Source organism: Vidua chalybeata, chromosome 3, assembly GCF_026979565.1.
Source record: "Vidua chalybeata isolate OUT-0048 chromosome 3, bVidCha1 merged haplotype, whole genome shotgun sequence".
In the NCBI taxonomy this organism is placed as follows: Eukaryota; Metazoa; Chordata; class Aves; order Passeriformes; family Viduidae; genus Vidua; species Vidua chalybeata.
Genome location: NC_071532.1, coordinates 47,246,656 through 47,272,000, shown reverse-complemented (window position 1 = coordinate 47,272,000; position 25,345 = coordinate 47,246,656). Strand labels below are relative to the sequence as shown.

Genomic DNA, 25,345 nt, shown 5'->3' with positions numbered 1-25,345 from the left:
GGGCGCGTTCCCTGCGCTGCCCGCGCCTTCGGGCAGGGCCCGATCCAGCGGCGGCTCCGCGAGCGCGCGCTGCCACCTAGCGGCCACCGCCGGGCACCGCGCCGGGCCCGCGGCCTTGGCACCGCCTCAGGCGCACAGGGGCGCAGGAACGGGAACAAACGAGTTCCAAAAGGCGGCAAACCCCAGTCTGGCTGCCCAGCCCCCCGCCCAGGCTTCCCCCGTCACCGTGGCTCTTTCCTTGGGCGGTGGGGGGTGCTCTCTGGGCTGCCCATCCTGCGGTGGGGTCTTCTGGGAGCTCCCACATTATCAGGTGGCGGATCGGCTTTGCCACTTGCTTTGGTATTTGCAAATGAAGTAGACGTTTGCTGAAGGAATACTCTTAAGCCCACCGGAAAAAGTCCATGCCAAATAGTTTCTTCCCTGCCAAACTCCAAGAGAGTGAAAGAAAAAAGAGGAAAATCGTAGAAAAACTTAAACAGGCAGAAGAAGAAAATAAACCACGTTTTGCTTATGTGCAATGTACAAGATCACAACACAAACACAACATAAAGAGCTGATATTTTGTCCTGACATAATAATCATAATTCTACTTGCATTCTGGTTTGTTTTTTTGGTTTTTTTTTTTGGTCAAAAAATTAAATATGGCCAAATCAGGATGGTGATGCGCCTTAAACAATTTAGCTATTCAAGCTGTTCTTTCAAATTATCTGGTATTTAATGATTGAAATGAAGTTATGCCATTGGCTTTTTTCAAAGCTACAGATTTATTAACCATTTACAATCGCTTCATATAAAAACATCCTTACTTTAAGGTTGCCAGCATTTGCACTGTATTTTAATATTAAGCACTGCAAGATCACTGGGCTGTTTGTTGCACGGGAAGGTTGTTTCCTTGTGTGCTTCCCGCTATGCCACACTACCTTTCGGAAATCTATGGAACTCAGCGCACAGGAAGACAGAAGCCATCTTGAGCTGTTATGATATTCTGCACAGATGTGAACAAAATCTAGATGAGGCAGCCATTGTGGTTTAATGATAGAGAATTCTGGATATAAACAAAATGCTAAGGGGTTCTGTTGGTGCTAAGAGATTTTGATTTCTCCATTACTACTGCCAAATATGGAAAAACCTCAATTTTATTTACCTTATTACATTTTTTACCTTTTAGGTATTAGAGTTTATGTCCCTTCTCTGAGATCCTGAGCATTTAAAATAGCCTGATTTTCCTCATGAAAACTGAACTTCTCATAAATAGTGTGATTCCGTGAGCTGAAGCTTTAAGAATAAAGCTCTGCTTATATACGTACAAGAAAGTACAAAGCTAGGTAAGTTATATTAGTTAAATAATAGCATTGTTTGTGGGGCGTATGTGTCATTTTTAGTTATCTGAGCATCTTGGGATATTATATATAGATAAACAGGAATGAGACTTACAAAAAATACTGCTAAAACTTGTTCCTTAAAAGTCAGATGCTGGGGGAGGGGTGGGGGCACAGCCATTGCTTTTGCCAAGAGCCAGGTTGGAACTATATTGACATCTAGCCTTAGACCCTTTTTCCCCCCATCAACTATCAAACCCTGAGTTAGTTTTGAAATAGTATTGTCAAGGAGTTTGATAAATATATTGCTGATTATTTATATACTATGTACAATTCTGCCTTGTTTTTGACAAGTAATCAGTCTTTGCTGCAATCTAGCTTAGACTATAAATGTTTTTCTTGTGCTGCCCAATGTTAAGATGAACACAAGGACTGTCTGGGAGCCCTTGTGATGGAGAGAAAGTGATGCTGCATGAGAAAATGATGTTTAAAATTCTCTGTTTGCAAGTCTGAGCAAGGGAGAGGAACAACATTGTTTACTACTGTTTACTAGGAACTTTACAGAAGAAGAAATCAATTTCTTTTTTGTTTCCAGTCAGGATTTGTTGACTGAAGTATACTTTACCATTGAGGATTTAGGGTTGTAAACCCAGCAATTGGCAGCAGCCTCCTAATAATGGGTAAGAAAGTTGTGTAGGAAGCCAGCAACATGAACATAATTTACAGAGACATTGGAAAGTTCAGAATAAAATTACTTTTTTGCCTCTTTTTTTCTGTCTTTTTTTGTTGTTGTTGTTAAATTAACTGATAGCTTTTTTAAAAAATCAGTATCAACCTTTACTACATTTTTTCCAAAAAACCACAAAATGTCCATGTGTGGGCAGGCCTGACTGAGCAGTGTTGGTGGTTTTCTGTTCTGTCTTCTAGCACGGGCAAATTATAGAGTAATGTGCTGTATAAGAAATCCATGTAAGCACAAACCCACTTTTTCCAGAGATTGCTGGCATCGCTCCTGCAGAAGTAACAGAGCTGTATAATGATTTTCTCTTCCCCCTCTGAAGTGGCAGCGCTCTGTGTACATTGTTTGCAACACATATCACACTATATATTGTCAACAACCTAAGTAAAAAACTTAGGTCAGATCTAAATAAGGTAGTTATCAGACATCAAGTATTTTCAAAAGAAGTTTTTTTTTTTTTTTTCTTTTTGATTTGGTTTGTTTTTGTCTTTACCTAAGCTTACAATTGCTGTTATCAGTCTATTCAAGATGGTGAACTCTGCTAAGGAAGAAATACTGAGCCACTTCCTTGGAAGACAGCTAAAACCACATTTTTTTAAACACAGTAAGTATTTCATGTGCGCTCCTTTGTTCAAGATAAACCCTTTCTTTGCTTGTATTGGTGCCCAAGTGTCACGATCTGTGCATGGGACATTTGTGCACAGATACAATTCTTGCTTTAGTCTGGCTGCAGATGGAGAGCAATGTCATCTGCTACCTTTAACTCACAGCCCCAAAGACCATAGATCTGATCCAAGGAAATGACTTTGTGCTCCTCTGCCTGCAGTATTTCATGTTTCTTACAACTCACACAGGAGTTGACCTTGTGGTCCCAGCTTCGTTTCAGCAGGGAAAGGTTACCTGCTACTCCAAATTCTTTTTCATACCAGAGTTTTCTGCTACAGAATCTATGAAGAAGAAAAGAGCAATGGGCGCCCTTCCTGTCAGCATCCTGATTTCAAAAAGTATCATTATTCCTGCAAGGGAAGAGAGAAAAAATCAAACATAAATAGCTAGAAAACTAATAACAGCACTTCCCTGTTCTTCCATTTTGGCAGAAGTATCTGGGAACTGGACAAAGTTTTAGTACATGTCAATGCTGAAGACATCTGTAGGGTTCCTGCAGGGTGAACATGCTGACCTCTGCTTTGAATTCCCAAACCCACCGTGAACTTTACCATCCTCATTAGTGTCCCAAACCTTCTGAAGACTCCAAGCTCTTATAGTGTTGTAAATTAATGAAAAAAAGCACTGAAGAAAATTGAGTAAAAGGGTTATAAAGTTTTTCCTAAGCAAATTTTCTTCTGATCCTTATAAGTCTCTGTAGCATAACAAGCAAGAAAAAACGGTAAAATTTAAGGTTCCCTTAGCACTGCTGTGTCCAGATTTACTATATAGTTTCCATTTGGAGTTGCCATCAGAGATGTTGGAGACCTTTTTATCCCATTTTGTCTTTATTAATAACCAGAGTCCTTTCTGTTGTATTCTCATATATTCTTCTGCAATAAATACCAAAAATAATTCCTCTCACCCCTCAGACTTTTTAGTTAGAACTGTTGCCGTTCCATGTAATAATTCTCTACTGTAAAATTGAATCCAGTATTAGAGAGTTTACTTAGAGTTTAGAACAGTGCAATTTTATGATCAAAACTTGATATTTTGTGATCAAGTGGTATTTTGAGGTGTCAAAGGATGTCATGTGCACAGATAACAGTGGGGACCCATACCAGGTGTTTAACCATTTGCATTTGTCACAAAGATTCAAAAATAATTCTTTTCAAGGATCTCTGCAGTAGTCCATAGTGAGAATACAATAACTTTTAATATCCAAGGTTAGAACAACTATTGCATCTTATGCCCATACTACACATTTAGCTCCTCTCTTACATTTTCGTTTGATGAGTCTCATTCAAATTCCACTGGCATTAATGAAGAACACTCATTGACTTCAATAATCTTTGAATTGTGTCTAGTATCAACTACATTACCATAATCAAGTGAAAGGCAATTGTTATTTAGCACTGATTGGGAAGGTACTGTCAGTTCCCTTTGTCACATGGTGTTAGATGTTATTATATAAGGACTTGATTATTAAATTAATATTGTAGGTTATAAATCTTGCAGTTGTGCTTTCAGTTCTTATTGTGGAATAATCTGTATTTGTATTACAGTTCCCCTAAAGTGTACATTGGAATAATTCAGCCATTTTTTTATAATTTCAAAATCTGTAATCTCTTCTTCTGTGAAGTGGCATTTCTTAGAAACCAGAGTGAAGTGAGGGCCACGGTGTGCCTCACATACCTCTCCACGTCCCATAGCGAGATGCACCATGCTGTAAGGCAGCAATGTCAGGCACCTGACAACACTGATTTGGGCATAAAGCATTAAGAAAGAATATCAGAGTACTGATGGTACATCCTGGAATAACTTCCTCAAGCCCTGTTCAGGGGATGTGATCAGCAGTCACAAAACAGGCAGTTGCAGTTAGGAAGCAGGACACTGGCAGGTCACACACACATGGCAGTGCTCTGGCCCAACTCTTTATCCTGATGGTGTTAGATGTTGCCCTGTCATGAGAGGATCTGCCTGTGCCCTGGATGGGTGGGTTTAATTTTTTTTATATCAGCATTCAGTATTCAAGTCATAATTAGTGCATTTTGAGGGAACAAGTTCAGAGCCACAGTGCTTTGGAGACAAGATACTTTCTACAGTGATAATCTTAGTTTTGTTAATATCTATGGGGCAGTTAAAAGTAGTTTTGTTGGTGATCAGTTTTCCTTCAAAGAGCTGCAGGGGACATAGAACTCTTCTGCAAGTTAGCTGCAAGTCAGCTGTTTGCCTTAAAGGAGCACGTAATTTGGTGTTAGTGAAGTCCAAAATTATTAACTGCCATGTTAACCAATGCATAGACTTGTTTCAGCAGTGAGAATTTCACATTAGAGTCTAACTTTCAGACTGTGCCGGTGCAATGCTTCTTCAGTCAGTAAAAGTACATCTGCAACCTTATTTCGTGTTGCAAACCCTAGACCTCCCCAAGTAAATCAGATGTGAAATCTTCCTCAGCTTGTTAGATTGGAGTGACAATTCTGGATAATAATGTGATTTAAATTTTGGGATAGAGAAATGTGTGCATGTTGTATTGAGAACAGTAGTATTACAGTGGACTGTCTTAATCACCCACAGGATAAGGGAATTTTGAAGTGTGACAGCAGTGGGTAAAGAAGGCCCCTCGCTGGGGTGAACTGCTCCACTTCCACAGTTCAGAAAGGAGTATGTGGCTGCAAGAACAAGCTCTGCTTCAGAAATAGGGCATGAAAAAGCAGAACATACTTGTGCTTATTACAGGAACCAAACCTCTGAGCTAGATGATGAACATGTGAAAACGTTCAAACCACGTTTTCTGGGGGGGATCAATATGAAAGAACTTCAGGAAGGGTACATAAAGTTGATTTGCTTTGCACCTTTCTCTGGCTTACTGCAGAAAAATGTAATTGAACTTCAACTGGTCTCTGAATTATTTGGCCTTCGGTTAAGGCAGCAGTGAAAGATCTCTTATATCTGATAGATGTTTTTTATGATCCTGATGAAAGATTTTATGCTGTTTAGCATGAAAACAAAGAGATTTAAAAAAAAATAAGAAGAAGCAAAGAAATAGACCTTTAAAGATGGTTTCTACCATGCACCATTTCACCTCTGTGGTTTTCTTTACTATATCTATGCCGAGTGCCAGCTTACAGGATCCTGCAGTGCACAAGCTGCCATCACTCACCCTTTGCTCTCCTTTTCCACACTCCCTCCAAACATTACTTCAAAACTAAGAACTCAGTCACTTAGCATTTACATCACAGCTTCTCACCAGAGTATTTCTAGTTGTGGAAATTGTTTCCTCATTTTTAAAATAACTAATCTAATATGAAATAATTCTCAATGTAAATTAAGTTTCATAACACAGTCTTAAATGCTTCTCAAAATAAAATTATGAAATAAAATAAAGTAACATTATCATGGTAATGTAATGGATCTACAAAAAATCCTTAGTACTTACAGTGGAGACATATTTCCAACCCACTGGGTTCAATGAACACGGTTCAAAGCAACAGATAAGGTATTGGAGATATTCTGTTCATAACTGGAAAGCCCAGAAGGTTAAGGATCCTTTGCAGAAGGACAACGATACCTATGTTCCACAAAATGCCAGAATTATATTAATTTGCTGAGTTGCAGGATTCAGAGAATAAAGCAAGAAAAATGTACATACCGATAACAAACAGTTTGCTAACTTTTGCAAATCAAAAACCTTGAAAAGCACTTATAATAGATTTATTGCTGAATGACATCCTTTGAAGTTATTTATTTCTGGTCAGATACAGGATGATCAGTATCCTGTTTAATTTTGTTTGTATAAGTAGAACACGAAAACTATTTACTTGGCAAAAAAGTGCTGATTAAAAGTGCATCTAAATTTATTCCACATTGTTTGGGGATGGCAGAGATCAGGATATCTGAAATCAGGTAGCTGGATTGTAAATTTGATTATTGTGTTAAACAGCCCAAGTATATCCCGGGCCAAAGTGTGCATCAGAGTCCAGTATGGATGTTTTACTATCGTGGGAAACTTTATTGGGTGTGCATGGCATTTCTATTCTCCTTTTCATTTAGGCCCACTGATCTAATTATAGATATTATGCTTTTATATGCATATATATATAAATTAGGTTTTGTGTAGAATTTCTAGGCTGTAAGAAAGCAGAAGGTTTTTCTTATGTTTTCAATTAATCAGGCTAGTAGCATTACTGCTCTCTCACCCAGTGAAAACCACCAGGTAGGAGTTTCATGCCCCAGCTGTTGAAGGGTCACCCCAGCCATGAGGCTGAAGTGCCACAGGCTGGCCCAGCCACCTCCCACCACTCCAGCCCCAGCAGAGGGTGCTGGGGCTCCCTCAAGAGCCACTCCCTGCTTTAATCCATGTCCTTACTTAGTTTTGCCTGCCTGTTTCTCTGAGCTGTGAGAAGAACCTGCAAGCACAGCAAGGGCATCAGAGGAAGATGTTAAAGAGAGAAGCTTAGAAGAAAATGTGAGCTTTTAAATGTTAAAACTTGTAGCTGTGGAGAACATTCATCTTGGTGCAGTTTCCAAGGCCGTAAGGGCTGCAGCACGTGCAGCGCTCCCAGCTTATTAGGAAACATCAAGTGGTGTAGAGGGAATACGACCTCAGACCTCAGTGTGTCAGAAAAAGTAAAAGCTGGCCAAGGAAAGAAGGTTATTTGCTGAATCCGGTGAGGGTTGATGGTCATGTAAAGGTCTGCATCAGCATGTATTTGCTGATGTCTGGAACTTGAAAGATTTTGAACCTTCACAAGGTTTACCTGTCAAGGTAGCTGACATAAGCTTTAAAGATTGATGAAATAAATGACACATTTTGCACTGGAGGCCCCTACCTATCAGGCAGTCATTAAGTCGTTATGGATTTCTCCCCTCTTCCTCTTAAGGCAGAGGTTTGTTTCTAAACACTGCGGTCTCCGGCTCAGGCAGGTCTACACCTCTGTGGGAAAGAAGACACAGCTTTTAGATTTTCCCAGGATCTTGTTATCCCCATTTCTTAGAAAATTACCCTGCAAATTCTTCTGTGCTTTTCTTGGCACTTGAGGGAGGAGGGTGTAAATTGTTAAAAGTTGCAATTTTAAACCTATTTAAATACCTTTTTGTAATTTCTTCCTATCACAGTAGTTTTGTGCATTAATCTGGTAATGCATTGTAGCAGACTCTATGTTTTTAACGTGTGGCTTATGATGAACTTTATCATATTTATATATGCAGCAAGCAGGAATCCACAGTTACATTCCATACAGAGAATGTAATTTCATACACCTTAGGGACTTAAACTTCAGAAACTTTTAAATACAAGCCTCTGGCTTGAAGCTGTCTTTCTCTTGGCTGCACATAGCACCCAGTAGAAGTTTGTATCTGGCTCATCGTTTTTGAGGCGTGGCAGACTTAGAGATGGTAATACAAGTAGAAGTTTTACAAATGATTGTGTTAGAGATGTGTATGAATCCCTGAGTTCCTTTATTATATGTTGTGTGAGCATTCAGTTAGCTGAGGCATACATACTTCACTTTTGAATCATAAGGAAAATGCCACTACCCAGCTTGCTTGCAAACTTGCTCGTTTGCTTAGAAGCCTCATTGCATCAGCAAAAACAACAGTGTGTGTTTAGAGTACTCTGTGGAGCACTATGTTTCCTTTTCTGCGTTCAGTAATTTAAATGATTAGAGTGATACTTTTGACAAGGAAGAAATCATTTCGTTGTTATGGATCATTTTTCAAGTGAAACTGAGTTTTGGAATAAGGTGATGGTGAGTAAACCATGTGAATGGGGAAAGGGATCTTTTTTGTTCTGAGTTTTATTCAGCAGTTTCTGAAAAGTAAGATGGAAGTGATTTTGCTATTCTCTCTGCAGGGTTATATGTCTTTTATTAAGGGAAAACATAATGTAGCCATTATAGGCAGTGCAGTAACAGGCACGTTTGCTGTTGTGTTCTGTTGGGAAGTGGAATGTGATTTCTTTTTTAATATCAGGATAAAAATCTGATTCACAGTTAGTTCATATGGCTTTCAGCAGAATCTGAAGGGGAAACACGTCAGCTCATTAAACAGATGTATTTTGTCTAAGCAGCTGCTTTTAAGATAAGTATAACCCAGATTTTCAGAATATTTTCTGGTATTGCTATCTTGATATTTAAAGAGGTGGGTATTTTACTTTAAAAAAAAAGGAAAAATAAAATCATAACCTAATTTTATTTCTGATGGGGGAAAAATTTTTAAAGTTGACTAATTATGACTGTTCTCTTTATGAGAACAGTATTTTGCATGTTCTGTAAGTAGCTGTTTTCTTTTTTTCTTTTTTCTTTTTTTTTTTTTTTACCACCAAAATGCAAGTAATATTTCAGTCATTGAATTATTGATTTTATCCATAGAGACACTGTGGGTTTTTCAAGTCCTAGTTTTGCCCATAAGAGCAGAAAGGCCAGACAGAATAATGCTGCTTATGTAAAGGGGGTTTACTTATATGCGTAGCTGCAGGTTAGGACAAGTAAAGTTTATTGTGCCTTCTCTTGTTGCTGATGGTAATCAGAACATGCATATTAGCCTGACGAAAAGGAAAAATGAACTGGTGGCTTGCTAAAGTAACTTAAAGAACACTTTCTTTTCTGAGGGAGAAAGGGAGCCTCATCTATCTGGTAAAGCTTATAATCAGTGTGTCTGGCTTATTGTCTCAGGTATTGCCATAGGCAGCCTTAGATCAGTTTGAGGAAGCCACAGGACAACCCATTTTACTGCACTTCTTACAAAGGGAATTGTACTTTGTTGTGTGGTACACTATTCCCACAAAATCTTTCTGTTTCCATATTCTTAAAATGTCAGTAATTTCTTTTTTTTATTCTACTGGTGTATTTAATCTGATGGCACTGTTTCAACTGTTTCTAGATCTTTTCTCCACAGGCAGCGCTGCAGTTGGGAGAGCATGATTAATATAAAACTTGTTCAAATTTGTGACGGCTTATTTGTAGTTTCTTATTTTAAAAAAGGTGACTAAAGTTTGGCTGTCCCACTGCTGAAAATACAGGAGTACACAAACAACCTGCATATTAGGGATGTATGAGTTAAGGTAATCTTTTCCCATATAATTTAGCTAAAGTCTGCAAGCTATGAAGTTCTTAATTTTTTTGTCTTGTATATGTGATTTGTGCTAACATCATTAGCTCACGACAGCAGGTTTGCAAGTGGAAATGATTGTCCTATTGAACCTTTGGGCTGCAATCATGTAATCTAACTGTAAACCAAGAGTTTTATGGGTAAAGACAACCTCTGAACATATATATTGAACAGGTTCCCATGTATGGAAGTTACTTTTGCAACTTAGTTATATCGACTTCAAGTCCAGTGACCACTTTGGAAATGTCTTCTGCATGATTTATTTGCTAAGTGGATTAAATATCTCTTGGGAAAAAAAAAAAAAAAAACCTAGGAGAAAATCTTAGTTTGTTCTTTTTTTGCAGTGTCTAGGGGTTTTTACAACCATTTTCCCAGAACTGTAGCACTTCTATCATCATCTGATTGTACTCTTCTCAGATAAGCTCTCTCTGCCAAGAGCAGAGCCCTGCACTCAAGACTGAACTTTAGAAACACCACATGAAAAAGATTCAATGAAGTCTTCTGTCTGTGGGATTTCCCTTTTCTTGAAATCAAAAATGGGACTGTGTTTGTGTGAACATTGTGATTTTAAAGAAGTATTTTAAAAGAAGGGTGCCTGGAAATGTTGGTTGTAATTTCAAAAGAGAACAGCAGATGCTTTGCGTTCCTGTGGAGGAAGCTAGCTGATTGTCATGAAGAAGATATGCTGGTGTTCACACGGGTAGAAAGGTTTGCAGTAACACTGCTGTGCTGAGCGGAGATCTGGAGGGGATTCTCAGGTTGCCCTGCAGAGTATCTCAGCACTGGAACCTGGTGAACTAGTTCCCCATGTGTCTTGACTATGGGGTTATCCAGCCAGCTTGGTGAGAGTGAGTCAGGATATCTGGTCTTTACTGGCTCATTGGTCTAAGCCATATTCCTTGTCAAAGGTAAAAGGAAGACACTTTGAGGCATGCTGAATGTTTCAAAGTCAGTAGTGGACCCATTCTTCTGATCCACAGGAATTTTGCTCCCACTTTTTAGTTTTAGTAACAAAGTACATAGTAACAGAATGTGGCTTATGATGTCAGGATAGAAATGGTAACAGCGGTAGAAAAGTATTTAGCCGTAAAGTCATTTTCATTGAAAACTGAGAATGGTAGGAACATCATTAGAGCAAAACGGCTGTTTGATGCAGGGACACCAAATCCTGTGGAAAGATTGGTTTTTTTTTTTTTCCTTTGTTTCATATTAGATACTGATTTTCTGCCTCTATTTATATCCATGGGTTGGGTCTAGACTGTGATTCTCAAGGGATGATGAATGTGGAAGGTCTCTTGACTTCCTTCATGGCTGCTGGTGTCCTGAGGTCAGAAGTCACTCCTGTAGTCTCAGAAGTGCACTGCCATCCTTATCGTTGTCTCATTTCATTTAGGGTGCAGTAGTCACAAACAAAATCTCTTGCTGATGGGGATTTTCTTCATGCAAATTCAGAACCACTCTCTTATGCCAGTTGGTGTCAATGTAGGGTTTGATACAGGTTGAGATGGGCACAGAACAGAAGGAATGTTAATTGCTAAGTCATGGGTTCTATTATGGGGTCTGTCTAACCATATGAATAGAATGTGCCGGTGTTTGCTCCTGGCAAGTTCAATGTCCCTCTGCTAAGATTTTTGGGGTGTAGTTCAGAAACTTGGCTCTGCCAAGTGAACTGTAAGTTAACTGTGTGTGTTGCCAGCTTCACCACACAATGGGAAAAGCGATCACACTTTCCTTTCATTAAAGTGCTTGAAGCAAAAAGATAAGCTAAACAGTTATTTAGAAATAACATAAATAAAAGCACTTGTAGGTTTTAAACATGAACACTGAAGAAATCATGGTTTAAAATGAAAGCAACCCTTAGCTGGGGCACAGCAAGGGAGTGGATTGCATCTTCTCGTTCTGAGTTCTGGGCACATTGATTGTATCAGCTTCCCTTACCAAGCTGAAGTCTCATCCTTTTTGAGAGGCCTGTTCTTGTCTGGATATAATCCACAACATCTGAAACGCTTTATGCACCACTGACCAGGTGGAAAGTTCAAGTTCACATGCATGAAGAAACTGCAGATCCATTTGCATGATAAGCCACAATCATGCTGGTTTTGTGTAGTTAATTAATAGATAACAATATATTCTTCCATAGTAATTGCATATAGATTTTTTCCCTCCTAATCATCTCTCCCATTTCAATACCTCAGTTTATATTTTGTGTCTCTTTCATCCCATCTATCAATCTGAAAGTGCTGTATCTACTGCACACCTATGTTTATTTTCTGTTGAGATATACAAAATCTAAAAATCTAAACCAAATGTTAACAGGTAATCTGCTTATCTGGAAGTCAATAATTTTTTTAGCATCAGGTTGAAGACTATATTCTTCCCCAGAGAAAAAAATATATATATTGATGTGCTTGTGTTTTGCAATAATAATATTTGTCCATGTGAGAAAGTGTGAAGTTTTTTTTCTCCTGCCACACCATATGGCTTATGACTATTTACAATTCAAACAGTAACAGCTGTTGCTGTGTAAGGGAATCCATTCCTCTGAGCTGGAGATACGCTGAGTAGGGAATGACAAAGTATGTATCCACAGATGTATTCCAAATATCCTCATTTACCACTCAACATCCTGTCTATCTTTCTCCTCTTGGAAACCATTGGAGCTTTTTTCTTACATTCATAGCTGATGGGGAGAGCTTTGACAGCTTTGTTTAGGAGTTTGGGAACAGATAGGGAAGCTGTGTTCGATAATGACTATCCAAATGTGAGAAGGGAAGGACATTCTGGTTCAGTGCTCAGGAAAATGAAAAGATGAATCATGCTCTTAACACCTTTCAAAGAAAAACTGATTGACTCTCTAAATAGTTGACTGTCCTAATCAATAAATTAGAAGTTTCTAGTTGGAAGATTAAACCAGGTAGTCTCTAGAACTTTAAAATATGTGCCACTTCATGCCCTTCATTGATGGCATGCTTAAAGCTTGGAACTCCATATTACAAAGATGTATTTTGCATTCCTCAGATGGTATGAGTCATTTTGAATTCCTATCAATTACCTGTTTGAACCTCTTTTTCTTTCCTGCATTTTTCTGCTGGCCATTTTGGTAATTCCTGAATTTTTGTATCAGGCATTGTAAGAAAAGACTTTCTATTGTCAGTCCTTTCTGCCCACAGCAGGACGGCACTTTCCAGCTATTACACAAGTGATCTACCTGCCTGGCCTTTACCTATAGTACTTTCATTGAAAATGGCATTTAAAACACATCCACACCTGTCAGCAGGTTCTCCCACATTTGCACCAAGTTGTTAATGTACCTGCTCTTTCCCAATAGGTTAGACAATTGACACATTATATTTATTATGACTTATCTCACAAAAGCATATTCCAGGGAGGATGAAATGTTCAGCAGGGTATTCCCGGGACATATTCTTCCTGTCACACAATAATCTAGCAATGCTCATTATGAAAGAAGAATTGCAGGTTTCTTGCAGTGATTGCTTTATCTGCCATGAAGGTTTGCTGGTAAATAAAACCCAGTGGATTTTGTCCAGCTTCAGAGTGCGTTGGAAGGGGCTATGAGTAGAAGTGAGCACACCTTCTAGCAACATTTTCTGTTACACTGAACCCTTCTGATTGAAAAGTCTTAAAATTAAACCAGATAAATTCCCTCACAGCATATAACAGTATATAACATTTGCATTTCAGGTTTCTTAATGTATCTGCAGTAGTCCTGTGCTGCTGGGATTTTTTCATGTCAAGGCTACAGCTACCATAGAAACAAAATAAATAAAAGGAACTTTCTGAGCTTTACTGGTCGTTAGGCTGGCAGCCCCAAACCTCACTGCTTCAGCAATCCTTTAATTTAGATGCCCTTGTGGTCGTCTTACAGAGACATGTTTTTAACTTAAATAGTTTTTTTCCCTGTGCTTGGTATGAGTGAGTGTCTAGCTCAGACTCCACTTATCAAGGTCAACAGCCTCTGCTCCTCTCCTCATGTACAATAGATGCTCTGCTGCCATGATGACACTGCTTGCTTACAATTTCTCTGTCATGGCTGTGCAGTGACCAGAAGAGTTTTGAAGTAAAGACCCCACAGGAATGAATACACCTTTGTGACCACTGATACTGACCTGTAGGGCACAATCCCATGTGCCATTTCAGCATATAAGTAAAGCGGAAGTCCAGGTGGATATAGATCAAATCCCTTTATTGCCCTAGCAATGCTGCTTATAGTTAAGGCAAAATCTTTCTAAGCACTATAATACGGCACCATGTAGTTGTGATGCCATAATTTATGTGCTGAGTCAGCTCATTCCCATATGAAGAAAGAAGTTACTTGAGAACATGCTCCTTGGTGTGAATTTCATCTTGCTTGTCACAGATAAAATGAAATTACCAGAAATATTTTTATCAAAAGTCGTAAGTGCAAGCCTAATCTACATCAGTGTTACAGCAAAGAAGTTCTAACATATTCCCACCAGAAAAAAAGTATGTGATAGGTGCCATTTTATCCCCCATTTCTGTTTCAGTAGATGAAAAAAATTACTTCAGCTTCCTTGGTTCAATGCAGCTCTGACCACATTAAATTTGGAACTGCACAGAGAGAAATCAATATAAAACAACTGACAACAAAAATGGCAGATGGGAAGAATTTCTCTTTATGAACTACAGCTATGTTTTGTCATGGCCTTTGCTTGCCAAAGATGTTCTCTGAGCAGTAACAATGGGTTGCATAAACAAATTTAAGGGATTGATGGAATTTGGTTTCATGCTTTGTTCTGGCTAGCTGTCTGCTGTGTTAAGTAGAGAATCCATTTCAATACTCATTATGCAAAATTCTAGAAACAGCTGTGAGTATTTACTTCTAAGGTGCTGCCTAGGGATAGCCAAATTTCTTGGCAACTGTGTTAGAGCACTCTGTCTAGAAATTACCTGGAGAATAATTTTTTTTTGCTGACCTCTGACATGATTTGATACCTCCACTACCAGATATTAAAGCCTCTGCTCTTCCTCCAGTCCTGCTCTTAGTTAATACAACACTGAAATGAGAATTTGCTGTTGAAAGCTGTCTCTGCTTCCTAGCAGGGAACCCATGAGTGGAGACTGAATTTACACTAATTTCTTTCTGCTGCCCCTTGGCTTTGGAAACACTGCAGAAATAAATTGCAGAAGGTCTTTATAAGCCTTTATAGCTTTAAAAGCCTGTGAAATTTGCCTCTCCTGCACACAGTCAGCCTTGCATACTAAAATTGCTTAGCTTTGGGACTTCATAGGTGTTGTCTGCATTTTGGCTTCTGACCAGCAAGCTAGAATCTCAGACAGTAATCTCTCAAATCCCGTACACTTGCTTAGCATAGCAAGTTAGAACAAGAAGCTGTATTTGGACAGCATCCCAGTGAGACACCATGGAAAGTATGGAACCAATTCATGTCAGAAACCTGTACCTTGATGTGAATCCTTGTGCTGCTGAAGCACACCTCTCAGAAACCTGCTTCTGGAAGTTAGACTCATTGATTTACCCAGAGACCTCTCCCAGGACTCTACTGAGAGATCTGAATGCACTTATGCAATAACCTTGGGAAAGCACACCCAGTAGCATCAGGCAAGCACCTCCAACAGGGATTGTATGTATGGTTTTTCCTGCCATGCCAGAAAACCTTGAAGTAAAGAGATGAGGTAAAAGGGCATTAGGGGAGGTCTTCTCTCTGCATCCTAAAAAAAGAAAGTCCTGTTCCTTCCATCTCAGGGTTCTTCTTTCCTGTCCTTCCATAGGCTGATGATATGAGGTCTCATTTTATTGGAAAAGACAAGGTAGGGATAGTAAGACAAGGTGACAGCAGAATCTCACAAGAGAAGAGTTGAAGTGCAAATGCTGTATGTTCCTCATTTTCCCTGCAGAAACGTCCCATCTTAGCTCTGCCAAAGAGCAGGAATGCCAGCAGTCGGGAAAGATCAGCAGGGCTGAGACTCTGGGATCCTCAGGGAGCCTCAGGCCCCACTGTACCATAGGAGAAGAATTTTGGGCCATTTCCCCTAGTGTGACTGTTATTCCACATCTCAGTAGCACAAAACAGTCAATCAGTGGCCCAAGTGAGGGTCTGACAGGCTGAGAGATGTGCACAGGCAGATGGGTTGGGAAGACTTCAAGCATCTGCATGATCTGCTTTAATGCAGGCAATTTCAGATTTAAAATGCACTTGAACAATCATCCTAGATTAATTCCTGCAGCATGAATTGCACTTTATAGTGCCATTGATCTCATTATTTCTTCAATTTGATTCCTTTTACTGTGAATTTTTTCTGGAAAAAAAAAATTACTGTTCCCCACTTTGTGCTGTCACTGGATAAACTTACTTTCCCCAATACCTGTACTAAACCAGTGGTGCAGATCCTGTGTTAAAAACCTGCAGCTGTTACAAGAATTTTGAATGTACATCTTCAAAATCCATCTTTTGCCTCTTGATTTAATAGTCTTCTAAGCCATTACTTCAAAAAGGGATGTTGCCTATTTTTTGTTTCTCAGGTTCAGTAGCTAGTGATAAATGAATCTCAAGAGAGAAAAAAGCTGAAGATGATGAATAGAAGAAAAATGTTCATTATTAGCTCAGGCATAAAATGAATTCCTTTTCAGAAATTCAGGAAGTTGATAATAGTGGATTTTTTTTTAATCTAGATGATTACCCTCATGACAAATCTATCATTTTGCCTTCTCAAACAAGTATGATATGTTTTGTCTTTTTTTTTCTTCTTGACAAGGGGATTCATGACATAATGTCATCCTGTTGGAAAATGTGTATGTTACTGGTAATTACTGGAAATGATGATGTTCTTAATTTCCATATTATGCAGGGTGGTTGTGATTAAAAAGTTAGACATTGACATGCAAGAAAGTGCTGGGATAAGTCAGTTAATTTCTCCTAGCTGTAGCAGACATTTCTCTGTGAGGAGACACACTACTACTCGTGTGTGCTTTTTTTAACTGTTTAACAGCAATCCCTGTACAAAGCAGAGCTGTGATCCCTCAGAATGCTGAATTTTTTTGCCCATCTTCGGTAGATGTACCCCATCACTGATGTAAATTTGTTCAGGAGCTCTGGGGTACTTTTTTAGTATTCCCACACAAAGAAAAAAACAAACAAACAAAAAAAAAACAAAAACAAAAATCACAACAAAACAAACAAACAAAAAAAACAACAACAAAAAAACCCTGTCTTCTTACCTATTTCCAGATTTATATGGACACAGAGGTGAAACTCCATCTAAGCACCTCCCCCCACAATTAACTGCTGCAGTGGAAACTCAGGCAGAGAACAGGGTCCCAAACTGTCCTTCTTATCTGTAAATCAAAACAGAATCACTGCCTTCTTAGACGTACCCTACCTTTGCACTTCATTTCTTATTTCTCTCCAAATTGCTCTGTTAAAAAGTCAAAGCCAAGGGTGACAGAACCATTCTCTCACCATGTGTAGTGGTCACTCCTTGCACTTAAAGAGTGAAGTCACAGCTTGTGTTAAATTTTGCCCAGCCCTTTATAACTCCTCAGCCACATTTAACATGTCACATCTGGCCACCCTTAGGCGTGGTCGGCATCTTTATTCAAAAAGTGTGATGGGATGCTTACCTAAAATGTTTGCCAAACTAAAAAAAACGAAGCAAAGCCAAGATTTAAGGTTCCTTTGGGAAGTGGAAAGAGAGGCTGGCAGCAGGGCTGCATCAGAAAACTGCTGGGAGAGAAGGAAGCAGAAGAAGGGATGATCCTCTCACCAGTATGTCAGAACAAGGCAAAGTTTGTGTTAATGGGGTGCTGCAACACAGACAAATCCTGAGAGCTCTCTAAACTTAGAAAAGGATCTTTTCTATTAATGCAGTGAGAATTTATAGTATTGCAACACATTTTTCATTCTCCAAGTAAGAGGAAGAGCCTAACTCCTGAGAAGCATTATAAATTCACAAACTAAAAGTAATTAAATAAAAAATTAATCATATAATCTCCTTGTGTTTTCTGCCCCTTTCCCTTCCATTTTGTACCTTGTTTTGCCAAAATTGCTAATCCTTAAAAAAATATTGCCATGGAAAATACAAATTTATGCAATAAGTGGTGTTCTTGGTAAATGGAAATATTTTATAAACGTAGGATGTGTTGGTTGAAAAAAATTTGCAGTTGACTCAACTTTACTCTTGAAAATACTTGAAAATTACTTGAAAATAATCCCTTTAAATTCATGCAGATTGCAGGTAAAGGGCCTTTGGTCATCTCTTCCCCTGGACTATGGTTAAGGTGTCCGGGTCCCGTGGGCTCAGAACACAAGATGAAAACAATTATATAGACTAGACCACAGTATAATCTAGCTTGAGCAATGGCACTGATTTTTGTAGCATGTGGCCCAAAATGTTCCAAAATTTCCTATCCAGGGGAAAAGAAGAGCAAAGAAACCTTGTGTTAGTACTGAGGTGAAATTCCAGAAAGCCACTGTGTTATAATTCAATGATTGATAAAGGAATAACATGCTATAAAATGATATGAAAGAAATGAATACTGTTCAAAAAGATTACTATGCTAATAAAGGGCAGGTTTTGCTCTGAACTAATTATAAAATCCACCTCCTGCAAATAACTGAATAGGCTCAAGTTGATTCTTCCTAGAATGTCTTTGCTGTTGGTTATCTTTTAGCAGGAAAGTTCATTATGTGCAGTGTAGTAGTATAATGAAAAGCAAGAGAAGGAATTGTCATCAGTTCAAGAGTATTTCAGTGTTTTTAATCTTGATGGGCTTTTTCTGGCAGTTTCATTTACCTTTCAAGCATGCAGAAAATGTATTTAGATCTTGGATGCAATGTACAAAAATTTCAAGCAGATGTTTTTAGCCTAAGCAAGCACCAGTCAAAAGAAGGGAAGCTCTGCAGATATGCTCTGGAAGCTGATGTGTGGTGATCCCTGCCACTGGTACAAGGTAAATCACTTTGGCTTATTGAGAAGGCTTTTTCAGGTACGACTGACAAAAAAATCCATACTGATATGGTTCCTATGAAACTGTGAAGCACAAAGAGCTGTAGGGGTGGAGTTGGTGGAAACACAGGACAGATGAGCCAGAGCAAGTCAAAGACCCTCCATCCAGTCCTTTGCTAGGAAGGTAGCAGAATGCAGTTGGTGCTGCATAAATAGGACAGATGTATAGCAACTCTCTCAAAAGGTTTCTTTTTCTCCTTCAAGACCCTCATTTGCAAAGTCTTGCTTTCACACAGCTTTTTTCTGATCTCACCTCTCTCATCTAGCATAAGAGGCCTTTTGGTCCTACCAAAGCCTGCCTAAAACTTGTGCTGCCTGAAAGAAGCCCTTCTTTATCTTTCTAAAGCATCTGTTCATCATCTAATTTCAAAGCATAGCTGAAAATCTTCTTGGTTTGTTTGCTTTTTTTCCCCATGCCAGTGCTTTTACATTTCTTAATCACTTTGTTGTTGTTGTTTAATTTGTAAATTTTTAGATGTGGTCCCTTTTCGTCTTTTGAGAGCAAAAAGATTGCCTCAGGTGCTGCCTTACACATGGCAACATATATCAGAAACTTATTAGTTAATAATACTTAAAAAACACCCCATGCAACATCCTCATTCTGTTTAAATCAGTGTAATGATTTGGACCTGTTTTGTTTCACCTAAGATAAAAGCACAAGAAAGAAACCAGTTCTTTGCAAAGATGAAACAGTTAAGCCAGATGGTTTTTCACACACATCAGTTGTAATCAATTTTTTTAAGATTTTTTTTTTTTCCTAATGCTATAACTCCCCTTTCTGACAGTGGGATGCTTGTCATGACTCTGTAATTCATGGCATACAGAGAATGTATCTGCTCCTTAATGCATGGCAGAATAATTTTGGTTTTGGTTTCCTGTCCCTTACCTCCCCCTTCACCTCACTTTTTTTCTTCATCCATATTTATGCCAACAGTGACAAAATAAGGAGAATTACCTCCTACCATTTACTTCAAGGCTTAAGAAATTGGGGTACATAACCAATTGGGTTACACTTTTCAGTTTATGGGAATGTTTTTCTTCTCTCAATTTATAGACTGAAGTCAGGAAATACCTTCCTCTTACAACCAAGGCTCTTAGAGACAAAAGAGGAAGGGCAACAAAGCTGGTGAAGGGGCTGGTGCTCAAATCTTAGCAGGACCAGCTGACGGAAGTGGGGTTTTTTATCTTGGAGAAAAGGAAGTTCAGGGAGGATTTTATCACTCTCTGCCTGAAGGGAAGGTGTAGCCAGGTGGGGATTGATCTCTTCTCCCAGGTGACGAGTGACAGGACAAGAGGGAATGGCCTCAAGTTGCACTAGGGCAGGTTTAGATTGGATATTAGGGAAAAAATATTACTGTTAAGGGTTGTAAAGCATTGGAACAGACTGCCCAGGGAAGTGGTTGAGCCACCATCCCTGGAAGTGTTCAAAGAATGTGTGGACATGGTTTAATGATGGACACGGTTCTAGGCTGATAGTTGGACTCAATGATCTTAAAGTTCTTTCCATCCTTAAAGATTCCATGATTCTATAACTTTCAGAACTTTTTCTTTCCCTTCTCACTCTGCCTCTTTCTCTTGAAATCACTGGTCCAGACATTCTCATCTAGCCAAACACATCTTTTAAATGGCATGCATACATACCTGATTTTTGTAAGTCATTTTTCAAGTAAAAGGATTTCCAAGTAAAATTCACAGTCCTTAGTGTGGGTGGGAAAAGCCTTGAAAAGAGATATCAAACACACCATGCTGAGCTTATGTCAGACGCTGCTTCCCCTGAGCACCTTCTGAGCCATGTTACTTGAGCCTGCTTTCACCAGTGCAGGTTTCCTAAACATTTTGCCATGTGGCTGGCCTGCAAGTTGCACCACTAAGTATGTTTGAAATCTCAGACTTAGACAAGACAAATTATATTTTCACCAGAAAACTGAAAGTTTCATCTTATTCCTCTGTAAATAAAATTTTTGTACCAAATACTTTTCTTCTCCTACCAAGTATTTAGGGATAAAATCTCATTTAAAAAAATGTTAATAATTATGAAAATAGCATTTAGGTTTTCATAGTTGTCCAAAATGTTTGAACTATGAAAAATTCATCCTCCAAGAACAAGAAGTATAGATGATGTGAGTGTAGCAGTAAAAGTAATTGAAGTTCTAAAGGTATGAAGATCAAGAAATTCCACTAGAAGTATTTGTGCAATGTGATGATTGCTGTTCTTCCCTCAGTAACAGATACCAGTGGCTGAACATCAGGGTTTGGATGTATACCTACACTCAGTTGCTGTAAAACTTGTCCTACTGAATCCAACAATCCTGAGAATTCAATTGAAAGATTCGGATAAAATATGTGAATTTTTGAGTTATATTTGTACCAAATGAGAATGCTGCATCTATTGTCTATGCAGTAGTTTAGAGGGGAGGAAATCTCATCTAAAAGCAGGTACAACAAGTATGATTTGCCTGAATTTATTCTTTGAACTTAGAGAAAAATGGTCTCCACCTAGGTGAGCAAGAACCAGCTGCCTTCTTGCTTATACACATGCATGTCTGGTCCTGTAGAGTGGGCAGAAACTGAGCTGATGCACTGAGCAAGTGTAATTTAAATAACAGGTTTAATTACACTCCCTGAACTGGAGTGTCAAGTTTGTGACAAATGTGTCATAATTTCCACTGCACCATATAAAGCCAGCAAATGTTGATCAACAGGTACTGCTTATTTTGTCTTTTTGAAGTTTTGATTTAAAATAATTGGGATCAAACCAGCTCTAAGAACAAGATATGCCTGCACTGGATTCTTAAAGTTTATTCATTTTACCATTTCATTGTTTTTCATGGTACATATTCTTAGTAGTAACAGAAGTTGCAAAGCAATTGCTATGAAAAGATAATATGATTTTAAAAGGCAATGTTCTTGAGTGCTAGAAGAAAAAAAGAGACGTTAGTAGCTTTTGTACAGACTTAAAATTTGTGTGTGGTGACAGTTGATTTCCTGGATATAGGTGGTTGTCAATAATCACATCCTATTCAGGGGATATAAAGGCTAAAAGCTATACACTTTCATTAATCAGTCAGAGCTGTATTCCCACAGCATTTGACAAATCTGCCCTTAAATCTTCCTTTTTGTTTAGATTATGAAGGAAGCCTTTTATATTAAAATTATTTTGCCTCTGGTTAACAGAGAATAATGTTAATGAAAAAAAAGAAAGAAATAAAAAGGTGCACAAGCAGTTTATTTTTAGAAGCTATTTTCTAAACATTTCATTTGTTTTATGTCCATTACCTACACTAAAAATGAATGGTGAATTGGGAATTATATTTTAGAAATAAACCTTTTTTTCCTCATTAAAATATACTTTAGGCATTTTTAGGCCCTCTGGAGAATTAAAGCAAATAGCTGTCCTCAGGAGGACTTTCATTTGCTTAAAAGTGAGGATTTTTCTTTTTTTTTTTTTTTTTTTTTTTTTACAGAATATGGTAGTTTAAAAGAAGTTATTCAAGCAATATGGGTTGTTGAATTCCTTTTCCTTTGTTTTTCCCAGTATCTTTTGCTTTTCCAAAAGAATTTTCAAAAAACCCACTTCCATGTATTTAAATATTTATTTGGTACTGTTAAATCAGTGTTAGAAATAAATAAATTACTCCAGAAAATACTTTGAAATTCAAAACCTGTCAATTTCATTTTGTCCTTTCTAATTCAGACACACTTTTTCTGTTCCCTTGATTTTTCTTCCCTCTTCCCCTCCCCTAAATTTCTGGAGCATTTCAAAGAAATATGTTTATGACTGCAGGATTTTTGCCTTGTTTCTATACTCCAATATTTGAATTCAAGAAATAGATTGTATCTAATCTGTTCAGTTTTGATGCCTCTGATGTCAAAACCCAAGGGATGCCACCTTGGTCTCTTCAAGATGAGAAGCCAGTTTTGTATTGTCTTATATCTGCCCCTATGTTTTCCATAATGCTCAATTAATAGAAAAGGTTGTGCTTTTAAATCCCTTATGCTTTTAAATTAATCAGTTTTCAAAAAAAAAAAAATCACTGAAAAAAATTTACTTTATGCTAATTCTCTGCTCTTTTCCTTTGGCAAATTTTAGATAACCTTGCCAATTTCAATCATACTTGAAAAATAATACTTGAAAAAATACTTGAAAAATCCTTGAAAATTTTTGGTTTTAGTTTTCCAGCCATGTTTGTGAAGACCTATGAAATAACAATAGAAAACATATCCTCCATTTACACATGAGTAGATTCTTGCTTTTCTACTTCCAGCATGAGGATAAGCAATTCCATTAATCAGATATGGAATACAGGACCTGATGGCAAGACAGACAGTGAGAGCTTGATGAGCCCTACTCATTGTGAGCCATTGCAGTTAATCACAGTGAAAGGGGGCTGGGGCTTTGCACATCCTGCAGGCCCCCAGCCTGGTTCTCTTACTTTTATACCTTTCCATCTGAAAATTCCTATATTCAGATAGTGTCTCAGCATCCAAAACTGAAAAGATTGTGTGCTATCTTTCAGTGCTTTGGTTCCAACCATCCCCTACCCCACCCTCCAGAAGGGACCCTCCCAAGAAGATTTATGTCACTTCTTCCCCAGAGTATCCTTTGTGAATGTGAGGCTTGAGCTTTCCCCCACACATAAATGTCATGAACTTGTCCCAAGACTTGACTTCACAATTGCTACTCCATAGTGTGACATGACATCGTGACTCCATGCTCCTCTTGGGATTACTTCAGAAAGAGAAGCTGCAGTGCATGCCATCACACCACAGGGAGAGTGGAATTATGTATGATCCCTCCAGGCTTTCTGCTTCTCTTAAAGTATTAATCAAAAAGCAGCCTTGGAACCAGAAGACTTAAGGGATGATGCTTTGGAGGTGTTCATGACTTTCTGTTGCAAAGTGGAAGAAAGATCTTCTAGAGTCACAGCAGGACTATCTGTGCTAGTTTTGCGCTCTCATATTATTGTTTCCACAAGGGATGATAATAGCAATAACTCTGTTATATACCAGTGGCCTTTTCCTGTCACTTATATAAATCTTTTAGGTGCTATTGTTCATTCAGAAGCAATCCAAAAAAGACTGGCTGATTTAGAAAGACCCAGTTGTCTGGTGTTATAAATACTGGCTTATGGCTTTGCCCTTAGTGACCTGAGAGGAACCATAGGTTGAATTTTTATTATCAGTACTTCCCCAATAAAGCTATTTTTCCTCAAACCTCACATATTAAATTGATTATGCACCATGTCATTTTAAAAGTATGCAGTTGCTGTTGATTTATATGGTCAGACTGGCTGCCAACTCAGCAATTTCCATCCTAAAATAACAGATCCAAAAAAACCCCAAGTCCCACAGTCGGCTGCTTTATGTTGTAATGAGTCAGCTGCAGATCTGTGCAACCACTAATTTCAGCCCATTTGTCCAAAGGGACAAGCAAAAACATGCAATTTTCTAGCAATTATAATCAGTGTAGAACTATACATGGAAATGGTCAGCAGAAATATCAAGAAAAGGATTTAGACCAGGAAACATCTTCTGCTGTTTTCTACATGTGCTCTCTCTATATCCATATATATGTTTCCAGTAAATAATTAGATGACAATCACAGACCTAGTTGGCCAATTTTAGGAAAGAAAAGGAACATAAAAAGCTGAAACAACAAAACCTAAAAGAAAACCCAAACCTGATGAAATCAATGAAGTTGCTGAAGGTTTGCAACTAAGTGTGTAGTTAAGTGAATGGATGCTGGCAAGGCAGTGCAAGTTTTAGTAGTGTCTCTTAACACCGTAACAAAGTAAATGAAAAATTTTCTGCATGTGGTTGTTTTATATGTAAACCAGTGAGGCCTTTGTGTCATGTGTGATTCTCTGCCACTGAACAGCACGCAGACTAACAGAGAGAAGTAGTAAGTGTGACAAATGTACAGTATTTCTAAAAGCTAGGAGAGATAGAGAGGCAGCCCACAAAGCAAAATAAGGCTGCTAGACTCTTCATGTGTATAATATGCATCTTGGTATTAATTAGGAAGAAGAAAAGAAATTGGTCTATGCTTACTTGTAGTAGTTCAAGATACAGAGCTTGCTGATCTCTTCCAGATATTATAGTAGAGCTACCATGTATTGATCACTTAAAACCCATTCCACTGAATTGATACAGTCCTTTCTTTGTGACTGAAACATGGAAAGCTGTAAATTCAGAGAAAGAAATGGCATCCTCAGAGTTTTCTAGTGGCAGCAGGAAATGAAAAAAACCACAACCTGTAGTGTAGTACAGCATCTATACTAATGGGATAATAGAACCCATTTCCATTATCATCTCTTTTGGCACAATGAAGGACACCAGGCTCTGAGGTATCCTTTTTGGTTGTGAAAGAGCCAATGACCATCTGACAGTCACTGCGGACACCAGCTTTTATCATTCCAATTACTTATGACCATAATCATGTGTGACTGTGTCATTTTAAGGTGACCTATAGAGCTTTACACTTAACTTGTATATTGTTTCTGTTAATGATGCATAGTTAAGCCTAGAG

General features: G+C 38.4%; 1 protein-coding gene across 2 annotated transcripts in view; it reads left to right on the top strand.

The window, feature by feature from the left end:
- Positions 1 to 8,368: 8,368 nt before the first annotated feature.
- Positions 8,369 to 25,345, top strand: part of SASH1 (SAM and SH3 domain containing 1) — a 189,412-nt gene continuing 172,435 nt past the window's right edge. For both annotated transcript variants that reach the window (XM_053937995.1, XM_053937994.1), the window contains exon 1: positions 8,369 to 8,453. In XM_053937995.1, the coding sequence (XP_053793970.1) occupies positions 8,409 to 8,453 (45 nt within the window). In that variant the 5' untranslated portion in view covers positions 8,369 to 8,408. The remainder of the gene's footprint in view (positions 8,454 to 25,345) is intronic.